Below are 17,606 nucleotides of genomic sequence, written 5' to 3'. Positions count from 1 at the left end.
TTTCTCTTCCCTTCTAGTTGTAGAATTTCCACTCAGCCAGCCTTCCTGTGTTCTGGATGATGTTTGTTTTGTCTTTTAGTTGTAGTTTTGAAGTTGTTGTGCGAGGCAGCAAGTTCAGGTGTTTACTTAAGCCGCCATCTTGGTTTCTCCTGAATGCCTTTTAAAAATTGTATTTTCTAGTTTGTTATTACTACCACATGAGAATGCATTTGACTTTTGTGGGTTTATATTTTATTTAACCACTTTACTAAAGTTTCAATTATCTATTATTCTGACTGGATTGTGTTGGTAATCTAATTGTCTACAAGTCATGATATTCATGTTTCTTCTTTTCTAGTATTTTCCTTTTTGAATATTTTTGCACCAGCAAGAATGTTCAATACGAGAGTGAAAATAAAAGAACAATATTGTTTTTGCCAATATTTTTAATAGATTCACCCCTATTGTAAAATGTAAGATATTATATTGAGTCTGTTAGGTAACTATTAGAAATGGTTTGAGTTTCATCAGATGTTTTTTCAAAAATGCATTGATAATATATACTGTATGATTCCATATATACAAATATCAAGAGGTTCAAGAAGAGGCCCTGGCTGGTGTGGCTCAATTGGTTGGAGTGTTGTCCTGTACACCAAAAGGTGGCAGGTTTGATTCCTGGTCAGGGCACATACCCAGGTTGCAGGTACAGTCATTGGTCGGGGCTGGTCGGGGTGCATGTGGGAGGCAACCAATCAGTTTTTCTCACATTGATGTATTTTCCTCCCTCCCTCCCTCCTTCCCTCCCTCCTTCTCTCTCTCCCTCCCTCCTTCTAAAATCATAAAAGAAAAGTTCTTTTAAAAAAAGTTCGCAAATAGGCAAAACTAATCCATAGTGATAAAGTCAGGTAGTGGTTACATCTGGGATATATTAACTGGGAAAGGGCACAAGAAAGCATACTGGGGTGCCAGAAAGGTTCTATACCTTGATTTGGATGTTGTTTACATAGTTAGATACATTAAGTGAAACCATATTGAGCCATTTACTTAAGATTAGTGTACTTTATTGCTAGTATGCTTTACCCCATAGAAATGTTTTTAAAATTTATTGATCCGATTATATTGATTTTTACTGCTTAAACTGTAAAGATGATATATCATATTAGTGGTTTCACTTAATGTTAAACCAGCTTTACATTTCTGTGATTAGTCATAGTTGAGACATATGTTATTTAACGTTTTTATTCTTTCATTTAATAAATATTTAATGCTAGGTGCTTAGACATGCTATGGGTTATAAAACCCATAATGGCCCATTTTTGCCTAGTGTTTACAATCTAGTAGAAGAAATACCAACTAAATAATTACAAAAGTGAATAGAATTGCAACTACGATAAAAACTGCAATTGAGAGGCATTTCTCATAAGAGTATATTATTGGGGTATTTTTTCTTTATCAAACACTTATATATTGCCTACTATCTGCCAGATACTATTATTCTAAGCACCTTACATATGAGGTGGGTGGCATTGTATAGATGAGGAATCTGAGATAGAGAGGGTAAATAATATGTCCAAGGGCCTTTAGCTAATAAGTGGTAGAGCCAGGCTACAAATCCATGTATTTTGTTTGCTCTTAACCACTTGCATGTGACTACCTAAATATGGAGTTTTCCTTAAGGAAGTAATGGTTAGATCGACCACTGGAGGATGGAGGACGAGTAGGAATAAATTGTTAAGAGAGTCTGAAAGAAGGCTTGTATTTTAAGAAAGAGCATATAATCAATTTCGTCATATGCTAAGCCATCAGGAAAGAGAATTGATTGAAAAGGGGTATTGTAATAAGTAACATGGAGATCAATCATTAGTGACCCCCCCCCCCATTAAGGGCTTTAGCATTGTGATCAGGATAGAAGCCAGAGGGAGTGCAGACTATCACTTTCTTTAGATTGTTACCAGAATCTGACCCACATTGCTAAGAACCACTGCCAACTAACGAACAGTTCAATGTGTAGTATTTTAATTATCACTTTAAAAATAGTTTCATTTTATAATGTTGGGATTTTTTTTCTCCACTCCAGTTTTATTAAATCATATTTTAAACTTTCTAAATTTTGCTTATATTTTTCTTACTAATTTGTTTTATTGTGCTTCCACTTTGAAAATCTCCATTGTTTAAAATTTCTATTTTTTTTGTATATATTATATTTTTCTTTATGACAATTTTTATTCTCATCAACATTTTTATTTTTTTAATATATTTTATTGATTTTTTACAGAGAGGAAGGGAGAGGAATAGAGAGTTAGAAACATCGGTGAGAGAGAAACATTGACCAGCTGCCTCCTGCACAACCCCCACTGGGAATGTGCCCGCAACCAAGGTACATGCCCTTGACTGGAATCAAACCCGGGACCCTTTAGTCCGCAGGCCGAGGCTCTATCCACTGAGCCAAACTGGTTAGGGCCTCATCAACATTTTTAAAAGACATATCTTTCTCATTTTATCCCTGCCAAATACCTATTTGTTTTAGAATCATAGAAGGCTAATTTTAGAAGGAAACATGGAAATTTTCTAACCCAACCTTCTTATTTTAGAAATGAGGACACTGGAGAGAGTCATTGAATTTCTCAAAGCCACACAGTGAATTTGTGGCAGAATTGGCCAAAGAACCTGAGTTCTTAGTGCATTTCTCATTTCTATTGGTCAAGTGATACTGTTCTTACAATTCTGCTTCTTTGTATTATTTTTCCTTGCATTTTAAAGAGTTTGGGCCATGCAAATTAAATATAGTTTGGACTTTTTGCACTCTACAATAACTTTTTATTTATTCCCATTGATTTGAAAAAGAAGGATAGCCCTGCCAGAGTGGCTCAGTGGTTGAGCGTTGACCTATGAACCAGGAGGTCACGGTTCGATTCCTGGTCAGGGCACATGCCCGGGTTGCAGGTTCGATCCCCAGTGGGGGATGTGCTGGAGGCAGGCAATCAATGATTCTCATCATTGATATTTCTATCTCTTCCTCCTCTGAAATCAATAAAAGTATTTTTTTAAAAGAAGATAGAATGGGAAAGGAGTTATAACTATCAGCTAAAATGAAAATTTTTTGCTATCCATAGATTTTGGCTGTCCTTTCTTCTTGTACCCCTTTAACTTGAAGGTGGCTCAAGCTGTACATTATCTCAGGCAATAGCTCAGCAAATATCACAGTTTGTTCTACAAGAATACTTTTATGCTTGGTAAAAGTATTCTTTCAGCTTGAAACTAGATAATTATGAAACGTGGTGTCTTGCGGGGGACCATTGCTCTCATTGGGGGTGCTCTTCCTTCTTTTCCCAATTTACCCCTTGGGTATAGAATTCAGTTATTCATTTGTCCTTTGGGCTTTCAGTATGCTTTGATTATTTTCTACCGCACTCTCTGTCTAGTTTCTATTTATTCTTCAAGCCCAGGCCAGGTGTCATTTTTCTGCAAGCCCTTTCCTAATAATCCCTTTCCTTAATGTCCTTTGTGCTTATTTTAGCATTGGGGGAAACCAGGTCATTTTGCTATTCAAGTGAGCGTCAGTTAGTTAAAGATTATATAGTTCAAATGTAACCAGTTATAAATGTCAAAATAGTTTATCGACCAAAAAAAGCCTCATACTTTGGGCACAGTTGGAACAGTGCTCCATCCCCTCTGTCCCCCCCCCAAAATATTGTGATTCATGCAAAGCACATAACTGTACTGATATTTTCCCCTCTCTTTTTAGGATCATGGCTGCTGTTCCTCAAAATAATCTACAGGAGCAACTGGAGCGTCATTCAGCCAGAAAACTTAACAACAAATTAAATCTTTCAAAACCAAAATCTTCGTAAGCATTTTGGCTGTTTTGTTGTTATACATACAGTGTCATACAAATGAGATATCTGCTCTTTCAACCCCTTCATTGTGTAGATGGGGAAATGAAGCTGTGAGGTCAATGATTTTCCCACTTTGCAATTTAATGGTAGAACATGTGTTAGCAGCACCAAGTAATAAATTGTTCAGCACATTTGCACAGTTCCTGGCACATAACACTTTGCTCAGTAAATATTTGTTGAATGAATTAATAATGAATCTTTTTGTAAATTTAGACAAATAGATATTTTTTATATATTTTAATATAATTTTATATCTTTTCCAAAAATAACTTATAAAGAAACTATAGCTCTCTGGTTCTGTTTTTTCCTCCAACATACACTCCAAACTCCTAATGATACCTAATAATTTATATTCCTTATTGTACCCTTACCAAGTTCTAGGTGTTTGGCTTTAAAGTCACCATTGGCCTTTATGTCGCTAAGTCCAAAGGTATTCAGGATTCTTACTTCTCCTCCAAATCTCAGTATAGCGAGCAGTTTTTTACATTTTTCCCCATAAAACTTTGATCAGAGTAGCAACAAGTAGCCACATTTGAGTCTTTTCTCTTTTTCACTTATGCCATCCCCTCCCTCTGGATGACTAAGAACTACAAGCCTGAGAAATAAAGTAGTGGGAATGGTCTGGATACTCTCAAAACTGAGTAATTAGCCCTGAATAGGAATGATCAGAGCATACAAAGTATACTTTAACTTGCCTTATAAATTTTAAAATCGGAGAGGGGGATAGAAGGTAAGTTACATAAATTAGTAAAAAATTTCTCTGTTTGTTAACAATTTATCTAATTCAAATATTTCCTTTTTCCAGCCGTTTCACTTTTAAAAAGAAAATACCTTCAGCCAACAATGTGTCTGTGACTTGTGTGTCAGTAGCAAAAACACCTGTGCTAAGTGATAAAGATGTTAATGTTACTGAGGACTTTTCCTTCAGTGAAACTTTACCTCAGACCATGAATCCGCAGACAAGCATCAGTGACTTTAAAAATGCTGCTGCCGGACAGCAAACCAAGAGAATTGGTTCAAAACCATTATTGCCAGATTCATTGCAGATTCCGAGGGAAGTTTCACTTGCTGCGCAGAGCACTCCAAGTATAACGGAATTCCGTGATGCTACTTGCAAGAAATTAGAATATAGTTCTTCATCAGATTGGGATGATATGGATGACTTTGATACTTCCGGAAATTCAAAAGCATTTGTTACACCACTCAGAAATCACTCTGTAAGAGTAAGCACTGCTCAGAAATTTAAAAAGTCTAAGAGAAACTTCTTTAAAGCACAGCTTCAAAAGGAAAATATAGTAAAGGTTGATTTGACTACTCCTTCCTCTGAATGCAAACAAGTAGATTTGACTAAGGAACAGAAGGCGGACTCCGAATGGTTAAGTAGCGGTGTGATTTGTATTGACGATGGCCCTAGTTCCCAAGAGCTTACAAATGAAGATACTCGGAATAGTCACTCTTTAAAAACTCATTTGGGAGAGGAAAGAGGTAAAAATTATTTTCATTTCAGTATATCGATTGTATTCGTTCATCCAAAGCTAGGTATTGGAACAGTAGCAAATGTGATATAGCTTTTGTCCTTCAGATCTTTAGAGGTGTTGATTGAACAATCTGTTGGCCACAAGCTTGAGGCAGAATATACTGATGAAATGAAAGATTTTATTCTGCTAATAATCTCTGATTTTTACATATGAAAAAAATACGGTCCATAGAGATTAAATGGTCTATTGCAGCTGTGGGCAAACTACGGCCCGAGGGCCGGATCCAGCCTGTTCGGCTGTTCTATCCGGCCCACGGAGCAGAAAGAGCGGAGGGTTCTCTTGCTCTCCCCTCTGCTCCTTTACTTTGAAGTTATATTAGTTCACACAAACACTCCATCCATGCTTTTGTTCTGGCCCTCCGGTGCAGTTTAAGAACCCATTGTGCCCTCGAGTCAAAAAGTTTGCCCACCCCTGGCTATTGCCTAGTAAGTGGTAGAATTGGGAAGTGAATTAAAGCCTTTCTATTATAATTCCTTTATGGCCTGCTGCCACTGAATATTGCTATATAATATGATCTGATCATGCTATTAAAGTATAAATTGCATTCAAATTATTTTCTGCTTAGGTCTCATAGTTATAGCTAAGATTAGCCATATATGGAAGTACCTACCTTATGAAATAGCTGCAAATGTGAGACTAAAATTTTTAAACACCTGAATCCTGTAGGGTGAGAGAGGACCAGAAAGTGATTGATAATAAACAGAGCTATAGTCTAATCAAATGTGTTGCTGTTTATGAAGAGAAAATTTGGTAAAATGTAAACTAAAGAGTAACAATTGGGCATTGTGTTTTTCCTTGTAGTCAGGAGAGAGATTGAATCTGTTAGACTTAAATCACTAGGAAGCCTTTGTGATAAAGTAAAAATAGTTTGTATAAACAATAGTGTTTGTAAAATTATCAGACTCATTATTTAAATATGAGTAAAAAATAGAAAAACAAAAGTGCTAGTGCCAAAAAGGAGTTTCATAATTTAACGAGACAGTCATGAAAATCCTTAAGCAGATCTTTGGCCTCAATCCAGTATTCATTGGACTTACTCCAATTGACTCAATAATAAGTTATGAAAAAACAAGCTGACATTAAGGTGGGAAATGAGAGGGCTCACGGAGTGGTGCTAGTGTTTATGACTTGCCTGAAGCACTCACTTTTCAGTGCTCATACCCTGTTCTTTCTGTCTCATTAATTATTAAAATAACCTATGTTATCAACTGTCTACTTTAGATAATAGTCAGAAGGAAAAACCCTTGGAAGAAACTGAATTCCAGTCAATGGAGAAATCTCCATGTGTTGAGCTTGATGAAGATGACTATGATATCGATTTTATTCCACCTTCTCCGGAAGAAATAACGAATTCTGCCTCTTCTTCCTCTCTAAAATGCTTTAGGTAAAATAGCTGATTAATAAGTATTAGTGTTTGCATTTGAGGCATCTGAAATATTTTAATTTAGTTATGCACTATCATTTTTGTATAATTTCATGCTCTGCATAATTTATTTTATATCTAAATGAAAACTTCAAAAAATTCCTATTGATACATTTTATTTAGTTGGTGGTACACTAAAGCTATAAAGTTCTAGCTTTAGCATACTACCAAAATTGTAATTACCTGAGACCTCCAAACAATTTTATGAAGTTGATTTTAACATGAGGAATATATGACACAAAGCTCACTCCTTATTTGGACAGTTACTTAGTAAGTGATATGTTACCCCCCCTTTTTTTAAAATCCTACAGCATAGAATTGACTATTGTATTTGACACTCACTGAATTTTATTAAATTAGGGACATGATTGTGGTTAACTGGTAGTGTTATGGGGGAAAATACATAGTCTACACAGATCATCAATAGCTTAAAATACAAATTAATAATCATTGTTACCTCCATCCTCATCCCAGTCTAAATCATAGTCCAGTTAAGTGGTGGATTATATACTACATTTTTAACCAATATTTTGATAAGAAATAGATCTCTAGAGTGTATTAGCTTAATTAGAGAAGGAAGACAGGAAGGAGGTGTTTGTGTGCATAATCGAGTTTCTCCGGGTTTGTGTTTTAACAGGTGTGTTGGGATGTTTAAAGAGGCAGGAAAGGTTGAAGCATGATTATTATTTGATGACAAAACAAAAAAACTGTATCAGCTGCCCTCTCCTCTTCTCCCTCCCAATAGAAATTCAGACAGAATTGCACAAAGTAAGAAACTGATCAGGAGTTCATATAGAGTCTGGATTCTAAATCAGTAGCATCATTTAGCAGGTGAAGCAGCTGATTAATGGCAATGGACGAAGATCCCGCATAGTGCTATTTCCTGGCTTTTTGTTTGTTCATTAAAAAGTGTTTATTGCACAACTAACACTGTAACCACTTATCAGGATTCTTGTAATCTCAGCATCTGAACAAACCAAACATTTTCTTTATCCGTGTTTGGTTTTGACCTTTTTCTGCATGTGTATGATTTTTGCTTTGCTGTAATCAACATCTAACTGTACTTTTTATTCTGCTTCTTTTTAAATTTATTGATTTACGAGAGGGAGAAACATTGATTTGTTCCACTTATTTTTTTTAATATATATTTTTATTGATTTCAGAGAGGAAGGGAGAGGGAGAGAGAGATAGAAACATCAATGATGAGAATCGTTGACTGACTGCCTTCTGCACGCCCCCCACTAAGGATTGAGCTCGCAGCCCGGGCATGTGCCCTGACTGGGAATTGGACCGTGACCTGGTTCATAGGTCAGTGCTCAACCACTTAGCCACACCAGCCGGGCTTGTTCCACTTATTTATGCATTCATTGGTTGATACTTGTATGTGCCCTGACCTGGCATCAAACCTGCAACCTTGGGGTATGGGGACAACTCTCTAACCAACTGAGCTACCCAGCCAAGGCCTCTGCTTCTTTTCTCTTAGTATTATTTTAAAAATATTTTCTATATTGTTACGTAGTCTTTATTCTTATTCCATTTAATGGCTATATAATTTATTGAGTTTTCATACCATAATTAACTTTACCTAGATCTTCAGTACTTGGAAAATGGTTATTTCCAAGGTAGATTCTCTCTGTACATTTTCCATTGCAACCTCATATACACATTGGTGTGTATTATAAAACAAATAGAATTTTCACATCATGCTTTATATGCAAAGGACACTTAAATTTTATTACCTTTTATTGTGTTTTAAAATGCTGGTTATAAGTTCTGAATTAGTTTCAGAAGTGTAATGGTCAGGTAATATATAACAGAAAAGAGAAACATGTTTTTGTAGCCCCTTGTATTTGTAAACCTCTTGAGCTGGCCCTCAGAATCCTCCATCTTCAGGCCCCAATTTACCTTTCAGCTTTATCACTAGTAATGCTCTTACAATAACCTTAAGGTCCAGTGAGCCTCATTAGACGAATTGGGAAACCCTGCTAAAATGTAAGGCCCTTTAAATGTAATATCATTTTATAAAACATAGTTTTATTCATCAGTGTTTGGTTTAGTTAGAAGATTGCATTCCAAAATCCTGTTTTAGAAAAGTACAGTTGATTCTTGGATACTAACTGAATAGAATTGTCTTTTCTATCGCTGCATAGTCTCTCACTTCTCATATCCATCTTTCAAGGTTTCCTCCAAACCTACCCCCTTTGCAAAGCCTTCTCAAGTTCCAGAAAGTGTTATCTTTCTTTGGATTGCCACAGTACCTTCTCTTTAACAATTAGTACTTGTTTTGTTACTTTTAAAGTATTTTTTATATCTAGTCAGACTGACCATGTTTATATGTGTTAGTATATTTTTGTATGATCTGTATAAGTAAGTTATATGTACAGATACACATATACACGTAGATATGGATAAAATGCTTTGGAATCTCAGAAGAGAGAGATGTTAAAAACCACTTGCTGGAGAAATCAGAAAAATAGCACTTGAGCTGGGCCTAGAAGAACAGGTGTGATTTGGATAGGAAGAGATTGGAATGGTGGGTTTTTCATAGACGAGCAGAGGCTGAATTTCTGAAATAGCCAACACAGGACTTATGTGAAGAATATAAGTCATGCACTGTAATTGGAGCCTGGGGTTATTGAAAGGTCGAAATTGGAGACAAAGTTGAAAAGGTCTCCTGGGCCAGAAGATGAATGACTTTGAGGGCCAGCTAAAGAGGTTTTAGAATAGAGAAGATACAAAAATACATTTCTCTTTTCTGTTATATACTAGAGGCCTGGTGCACAAAATTTGTGCACGGGGGTGGGGGGTGGGTTTGTGTGTGTCACTCAGGCCAGCCTGCACCCTCTCCAATCTGGGACCCCTCGAGGGATGTCCGACTGCCCGTTTAGGCCCGATACCACCAGGATTGGGCCTAAACGGACAGTCGGACATCCCTCTCACAATCCAGGACTGCTGGCTCCCAACTGCTCGCCTGCCTGCCTTCCTGATTGCCCCTAACCGCTTCTGCCTGCCAGCCTGATCACCCCCTAACCACTCCCCTGCCAGCCTGATTGATGCCTAACTGCTCCCCTGCCAGCCTCTTTGCCCCTAACTGCCCTCCCCTGCAGGCCTGGTCACCCCTAACTACCCTCCCCTGCAGGCCTGGTCACCCCTAACTGCCCTCCCCTGCAGGCCTGGTCCTCCCCAACTGCCCTCCCCTGCTGGCCATCTTGTGGTGGCCATCTTGTGTCCACATGGGGGCAGCCATCTTGTGTGTTGGAGTGATGGTCAATTTGCATATTACTCTTTTATTAAATAGGATTGTATGACCAGCTGTGCAGAAATATTAGAGGAAAAGTTATGTATTCTATACATTGATTGGTTGTATATTTTTAAACTTGCAGTATGTTAAAGGAACTTGACACCTGTGACAGAAAGAAGGATGGCCTAAGCACACCAGAGGACTTGTCAAAACCAGAGAAAATGCCTACTCAGCAATCTAACCAAGAAACTAGCAGAGACTGTGATGGTACAAAAAGTATTTTAGACATGTCATGTATTTTAATTGCTTACTTTTGAAAACCAAGCAAGATTGTATTTTTATCTGTGACTGTATAGTATAAGATGGCAAATTATAGTTCCTTATATAGAATCATCCCTGCTCATTGGTTAGCCAGCATGTGCTCAAAAACTTGTAAACTCATGTTCTCCCAAGGTAATTCATTCTTTAATTTGAAAATGCTACTTGTTAGAAAATTTTCTTATATTAAACCAAAATTTGCTTTCCCATAAGTTAATCCTTATAAAGTAAGTCTGAAGCTCCCAGAAGTTTTTTTTGTGTGTGTTTGTTTTTTTTAATATATTTTTATTGATTTTAGAGAGGAAGGGAGAGAGATAGAGAGACAGAAACATCAATGATGAGAGAATCACTGATCAGCTGCCTTCTGCACAACCCCTACTGGGGATCGAGCCAGCAACCCAGGCATGTGCCCTTGGCCAGAATTGAACCCGGGACCCTCCAGTCTGCAGGCCGACGCTCTATCCACTGAGCCAAACCGGCCAGGGCTTTTGTGTGTTTTTTAAGGCTAATATTATTAGGTCTTCTAACTCTTATCTATAGATACTGGTTTCTAGATATCCTCCTAGTTCTCCTTGTAAAGACTCTGGGTTTGGGTCTTAAAGTTTAATACTTTTTTGTTTGTTGGATTTGTTTCTTAATTCATTAAAATGTTTTCTATCAAATATCTAGTAGAAATAATCCAGTCTATATAATAAAAACCCAGTGGTTGTAACACTGTAACAACCAAAGACTGGTCACCAGGAGGTGACTTGACGCTGCATCCTGCGGCATCAGCGGGACTTGACTCTGGGTCCCGCGTGATTTCGCGCGCTGGGCCCCTAGTAGTACTATAAGACTGAAAAACAGCAGTCTCCTTTCTCCTAATTCTACTTCCCAGAGGTTCCTTCAGTCAAGAAATTTGTGTCCTTCTATTCTGGAAGGTTTTCTGGCATTTCATTTTATTTCCTACTTTTTTCTTTCACTCTTCCTGGACTTCTCTTATTTGGATGTTAGGGTTCCATTACCTATTTTCCTGTTTTCCATTTCTTGCTTATCTGCTTTCTGGGAGATTTCCTCAATTTTATCTTTAACTCTTCTGTGGAATTTTTCATTTTTATCAAATCCATTTCCAAGAGCTCTTTTTCTTCTCTGAATATTTCTGTAACATATTCTATTCTTCTTTGATGGATGTTGTACATACGGTGTGCCTAGAGGTCTCTGTGTTGTTTCTGTTTGCTCCAAATTTCTTTTTGTTTATTTAAGTGCCTTACAATATTAACTGATTTAATCCTTACAAAGGATCTTTAAGTTAGTTTCTATTATCCCCATTTTACAAATAAGGAAACTGAGATGCAGGAGTGATGACACATGGTCTTAGAAGTAGACAGCAGCAGAGCTAGGATTTGAACCCAGCAGCCTTGAAGCTCTTGAGTTTACACTGATGGCCTCTGCACTGTAATGTTTCTGCATCATTAAGTTTCAGAATGATTGGCAAGGACAGGGTCAAGAACAGAGCTCTACAGAATGTTGTTAGAGGCCTCCCTGTCAGCTGACATCAGTCCATTCATCACCACTTCTTGTTTAACTAGTTACAAATCTACTTTCAGACCATGTTTCTTTCCCTTGCCCCTGGGGTTGCAAAAATCTTGGTCATATGACTCCAGAAGTTCAAGGTCTGAGACAGCAAGAGGAAATGAAATGGACATTGGCTCTGGAGTGACACAGACCTGAAATACAAACCTGTCTTGTCCTACTCCTGCCTGTGTGCTTTGGCAAATGAGTTAAGCTTCTCTGGACTCAGTTTCTATAAAATGGTGAAAATAATATTTAACTTGCTGAGTAGTTGTCAAGTAAAGTACACTGTAGGCCTTCAATAAATGGTAGCTATTGTTATCTGCCAGTCTAGTAATCCTGTCAAAGAACTTAGAGCATTAAGATGGCTGGTTTATTTTTAAAAACTCTTGCTAACTCTATAATTGTTTCCTCTCCTTAGAGCTCACAAAGCAGCTGTTTGATAACGTGTTCTAGAATTTTGTATTAAGTCAATATCAAGATCATCAGCTTGTACGTTTTGGCACTCACTTTACAGTTTTTTTGAAAATTAGAACAATGTTTGCTTGTCTTCACTCTTCCATCAACTAGATGCTTCAGATAGCATCGAAATCTTGTTTGCAGTTTTCCTTTGTATTCTGAAGTGTCATCTGTCTAGACAAGACTTGAGCTTCTTTCCAATGGCTGTACCTCTCTCTGAGCCTGTCTTGGCTTTCATTTCCTTCAGACCATTATTTATTTTCCTCTTTCCGATCTCATGCCCATTCTCCTCGCAGAGAAAACAGAAGAAAGTAGGAATTCAGCAATTCCTCTTTTACCATCTCATACTTCACGTTCCTGTGTACATCAGTCATTAGTAAGAGTCCACATTTCCCAACTCATTCTCACACAGATGCTTCTTCCCACATTGCTCTGTACACCCCCTAATCCAGGGGTCCTCAAACTACGGCCTGCGGGCCACATGTGGCCCGCCGAGGACATTTATCCGGCCCGCCGGGTGCCGCTGCCTGTCCTGCTTAGCAGCCGACTCGTCCCGGGCCCGCAGTGCACATAGGAATTTGTTCATAGTTTTTTTTTTAAACTATAGTCCGGCCCTCCAACGGTCTGAGGGACAGTGAACTGGCCTGGCCCCCTGTTTAAAAAGTTTGAGGACCCCTGCATCTGTTATCTCTTCCTCTCCTTTCTGCCCTTCAGACCCTTTAACTGACTGCGCTTGGTCAGCAATTTCCAAGAAGCCTCATTCTCTTCTTTGAACATTTTCTTTCCCTTATTTCTCTGATTGTCTCCTGTTTCCTCTACAGCCCACCAACTGCTTTCTCCTGAGTACCTTTGGCCCTAAGGGTAGAGGAGGTATCTTACTTGCTTCCCTAACCCATTTGTTTCCTTCATCAAAACCTCACCTTCTTTGACATTCTATTTCTTAGTTACATAGGTTAAACAAAATGTGGAGTGGCAGGGCTGGATTCAGATACCCAACTATTGTTATCAGGAATTTCTCTCACACCTGCCTTCTCTGACCTCTGTTCTGTCTCATCTCTCCATCTCAATCCTCCATTTCCTTCTCTCTCTGTTTTCTGCTTTCCCCTGTATTAGTCTTCTTTCCAAGGTGTGTTTCCCTTTGTGGTGGCAGAGATGGCCACCAGCAGCCTGTCCAGCTTGTTGAAAAGAGAGGCCCTCTTTTCCGGCCAGCCAGAGAACTTGACCTGATTCTCATGGAGCTGACTTACCTCAGGTGCCCACTGAGGGAGTGGGGCAGGGATGGTCTCCACAAAGAAAGTCTGGGTGCTATGCTGTTACCATCGAAAGGAAGCTTGGGTCCAGCGGGTGGGGCTCAGTGGTGAGCATCGACGCATGAACCAAGAGGTCCCTGGTTCGAATCCTGGTCAGGGCACATGCCTGCGTTGCAGTCTCGATCCCAGTAGGGGGGCGTGCAGGAGGCAGCCAACTGATGATGTTTCTCTCTCATTGAAGTTTTTATCTCTTTATCCTTCTCCCTTCCTCTCTCTCTAAAATCAGTTGGGGGGGGGAATGGGTTAGGGAAGTAAGTAAGATGCCTACTCTACCCTTAGGGCCAAAGGTACAGAGGAGAAAAAGCAGTTGGTGGGCTGTAGAGGAAACAGGAGACAGTCAGAAATAAGGGAAAGAAAATGTTCAAAGAAGCGAATGAGGCTACTGGGAAATTGCTGGCCAAGCGCAGTCAGTTAAAGAGTCTAAAGGAGAGGAAGAGAGAAGAGATTAGGGGCTGTACAGAGCAATGTGGGGAGAAGCATCTGTGTGAGAATGAGTTGGGAAATGGGGGGTGGAGGGGAGTTGGGGTGAAGAGTCCTTGCCTGTGCAGCCCTTTATAATATACTTCGTGTGGGCATGGTGAGATTTACACCTGAAGTTAGTAAAAAATCATGGTAAATTGATAAAACTTTATCTTCCAATGACCTTGGTTACCCTAAGAGAAATATTAAGAATTAACATGAAACTAAATAACATCATTACAGGTTCTCATGATATAGAATTAGAGACAATCTGATTTTATATTATTTCACGGGCAGATAATGATAGTATAAAGTTGTTTATAATTTTGTTTTTAAATTACTTCAGATTTTACATGCATGACTTTGAAAAACTTGTCTTTTTTTGTTTTCAAGGTACAATAGTAACACCATAATTACTTTACAGGTAGACAGATAAGTTTGCAGCAGCAGCTTATTCAAGTGATGGACCACATTTGTAACTTAGTTGATACTATTCCCGATGATGAACTGAAAGCTTTGGATTGTGGGAACGATCTGCTTCAGCAGCGAAACATAAGGTACCTTGATTCTTCTCCACCTGGAGTATATCTGACTGCATTGCCACCACTCTGTATCAGAAATGTACAGGGCAAAATGGTTAACATTCTGAGTAGGATGGATTGTCACTATGTTTTAAATTTATTTACTTTTTCAAACTGTTCCTTTAGTATTTTATCCAAATTTTTGAAATTGGAAAAAAGGGAATGTATTCTGCCACAACTTGGGATGAGAACTGACGATATACTTGTGTGGCCTACTGTGGTAACTACTCACACTTAGTATGGTGTTTGTGTTTTCTCTTCAGAAGGAAACTCCTGGCTGAAGCAGATTTTAACACAACTGATGCCAGTGTTCTTGGCTCAATGTGGAGGTGCAGGCCTGATGCTCTTGGTAACCCCATGGAGGACATGGCATCTGTTTCCTTGCCTTATGCATTTTCAAAGGGCGATTCCTGCCCTACAGGGAGTTCTGATGAGTTAAATTTTCCGCCCATTACCTCAAATTCCATTTCTTCTGGGGGATGTTTGATGACTACCCCAGGAAAGACAGGATTCTCAGTCACCAAGAAGAATCTCTTTGAAAGACCATTATTCAGTTCCCATTTACAGAAGTCCTTTGTGAGTAGCAACTGGGCTGAAACACCAGGGATAGAAAAAAGAAATGAAAGCTCTCATTTTCCAGGAAGTGTTCTTACAAGCACTGCCGTGAAAGATCAGAATAAACATACTGCTTCAACAGATGACTTAGAAAGAGAAATCCAGGCCTCCTGTGAGATTGATAATTTTGACATAGATGACTTAGACGATGATGATGAGTGGGAAAATATAATGCATGACTTAGCAACGAACAAATGTTCCACAGCTGCCTATCCACCTATTAAGGAAGGTCAGCCCATTAAATCAGTATCAGAAAGAATTTCTCCAACCAAGACAAACTGCCTTCCTGTGACATCTACTGCTCAAAATAAAAACTTCTCAGGGTCAATTCAAAAATGTAAGTGTATATTTTAGAATTCTGACTTGATGAGAACTGATCAGTTTATCAAGTAGAGAAAGGTTTATGTCTCAAAATATTAAAATACAGGGCAGTTGAAGACAGATTTGAAGTCACATTTCTTTTTTTTTAATTTATCATTTTTTTTTAAACTTTAATGTTGAAAGTATTACATATGTCTCCTTCCCCCTATTGACTCCCTCCAGCCTGCCGCCCCCTACCCCAGGCCTTCACCAGCCTATTGTCTGTGTCCATGGGTTATGCACATATGCACACAAGGTCTTTGGTTTATTCCACCCACCCACCCTCCCCTGTCTTCCCTTCGAGATTCTGCCCTCTGTTCCATGCTTCCATGTCTCTGGATCCACTCAATTCGTCAGTTTATTTTGTTAATTAGATTCCACATCTGAGTGAGATCATGTGATACTTGTCTTTCTCTGACTGACTTATTTCACTTAGTGTGATACTCTCCAGGTCCCTCCATGCTGTCTCAAAGGGTAAGAGATTCTTCTTTTTTACTCCTGCATAGTATTCCATGGTATAAATGTACCACAGCTTTTTTATCCACTTGTCTACTGATGGGCTGTTTCTAGATCTTAGCTATTGTAAATTGTGTGAAGTCACATTTCATTTTTTTTTTTAATATATTTTATTGATTTTTTACAGAGAGGAAGAGAGAGGGATAGAGAGCCAGAAACATTGATGAGAGAAAAACATCGATCAGCTGCCTCCTGCACACCTCCTACTAGGGATGTGCCCGCAACCAAGGTACATGCCCTTGACCGGAATCGAACCTGGGACCTTTCAGTCTGCAGGCCGATGCTCTATCCACTGAGCCAAACCGGTCAGGGCGAAGTCACATTTCTTAAATCAATCAAATTATTTCTTTTGGCCTAGACTCCTTTTAATTAATTGAATAAATATTTATTGAGTGCCCACTATGTGCATGTTCTCCTCTAGGTTCTGCTAATAGATAAATGATGAATAGTTCCTGCCCTCTTGGTGCTCACAGTTTAGTGAGGGAAGTTTTTGGAGGAATGAAATTAGCCACTGTAAAGGCTGCAGAGAAGAGCCAAAATTAATTTTAAAACCTTACATCAATCCTATAAAGTTATCACTAAGTGTTTTTTTTTTTTACTGAAACAAGTTTATATATACAACATTCTATAAAGTACAGCCTTCTCTATTTTTGTTATTGATGACTTAATGCCACGAAGGTTGTTCTTATAGTTACACTGTTGACCTTTAAAATAACCTTTAATGGATTTATTTTTGTATGCTGTTAGAATGTGTCATACTTGACGTTCGCAATTATCTTGAGATAGTTGAGCGTTGGGGTTGGTGTAACTGCCAAAGCTGGCGTGAGCTCTAATTCTCTGAGTTGAACCAAAGTTGCGACAGTACAGATGGAGAGCAGGGGGCAGATGTGAGTGACATTGTGGAAGAAGAACCAGGAAGCTAAGCTAAGATGACTCTGAGGTTTCTGACTGGGTGATTGGGAAAGTATGACACCATTAACAGAAATAGTGGAGTCAGGAGACAGGAAGATTTGGAGAAAAGCTGAGGAGGGCTATTTCAAGACTTGTTGAGCTTACAGTTTGGTAAGTCATTTAGGTAGAAATGTCTTGCAGACAACTGAAGATGCATATAGGACTGGAACTTAGGAGTGGATCAGTCAGTTCTTACGCCTTCTGTGCACATAGGTGATGCTGAAGATCATAGGACTAGGAAAATTCCAGAAAAGAGCCCAGCCCCGTGTCTGACAGACTCCCAAATTTCAGGGGCAGGTGGAGGAAGTGGAACCAAGAGAGGGAATTTAAATCCACAGTTGCCTTGAAGGTCAGTCAAGAGAGAAGAGGAAAGAGGCAATAGAGTGGAGGTAGTGCTGTAGAAAAATCA

The 17,606-nt window shown here is 38.7% G+C and overlaps 1 protein-coding gene across 2 annotated transcripts in view; it reads left to right on the top strand.

Moving 5' to 3' along the window:
* BLM (BLM RecQ like helicase) overlaps positions 1-17,606 on the top strand; it is a 90,199-nt gene that overhangs the window by 7,132 nt on the left and 65,461 nt on the right. The window contains exons 2-7 of one of the 2 annotated variants that reach the window (XM_080651560.1): positions 3,725-3,826; positions 4,681-5,360; positions 6,635-6,797; positions 10,220-10,344; positions 14,599-14,731; positions 15,019-15,707. In XM_080651560.1, the coding sequence (XP_080507686.1) occupies positions 3,729-3,826; positions 4,681-5,360; positions 6,635-6,797; positions 10,220-10,344; positions 14,599-14,731; positions 15,019-15,707 (1,888 nt within the window). In that variant the 5' untranslated portion in view covers positions 3,725-3,728. Of the gene's footprint in view, positions 1-3,724; positions 3,827-4,680; positions 5,361-6,634; positions 6,798-10,219; positions 10,345-14,598; positions 14,732-15,018; positions 15,708-17,106; positions 17,309-17,606 lie in introns of those variants that run through there. The other variant, XM_080651561.1, reaches the window with a different exon arrangement.

This window comes from Plecotus auritus (genome assembly GCF_963455305.1).
Source record: "Plecotus auritus genome assembly, chromosome: 15".
In the NCBI taxonomy this organism is placed as follows: Eukaryota; Metazoa; Chordata; class Mammalia; order Chiroptera; family Vespertilionidae; genus Plecotus; species Plecotus auritus.
The sequence above is the reverse complement of the archived record's forward strand: the minus strand, read 5'-3'. Positions and strand labels throughout refer to the sequence as shown.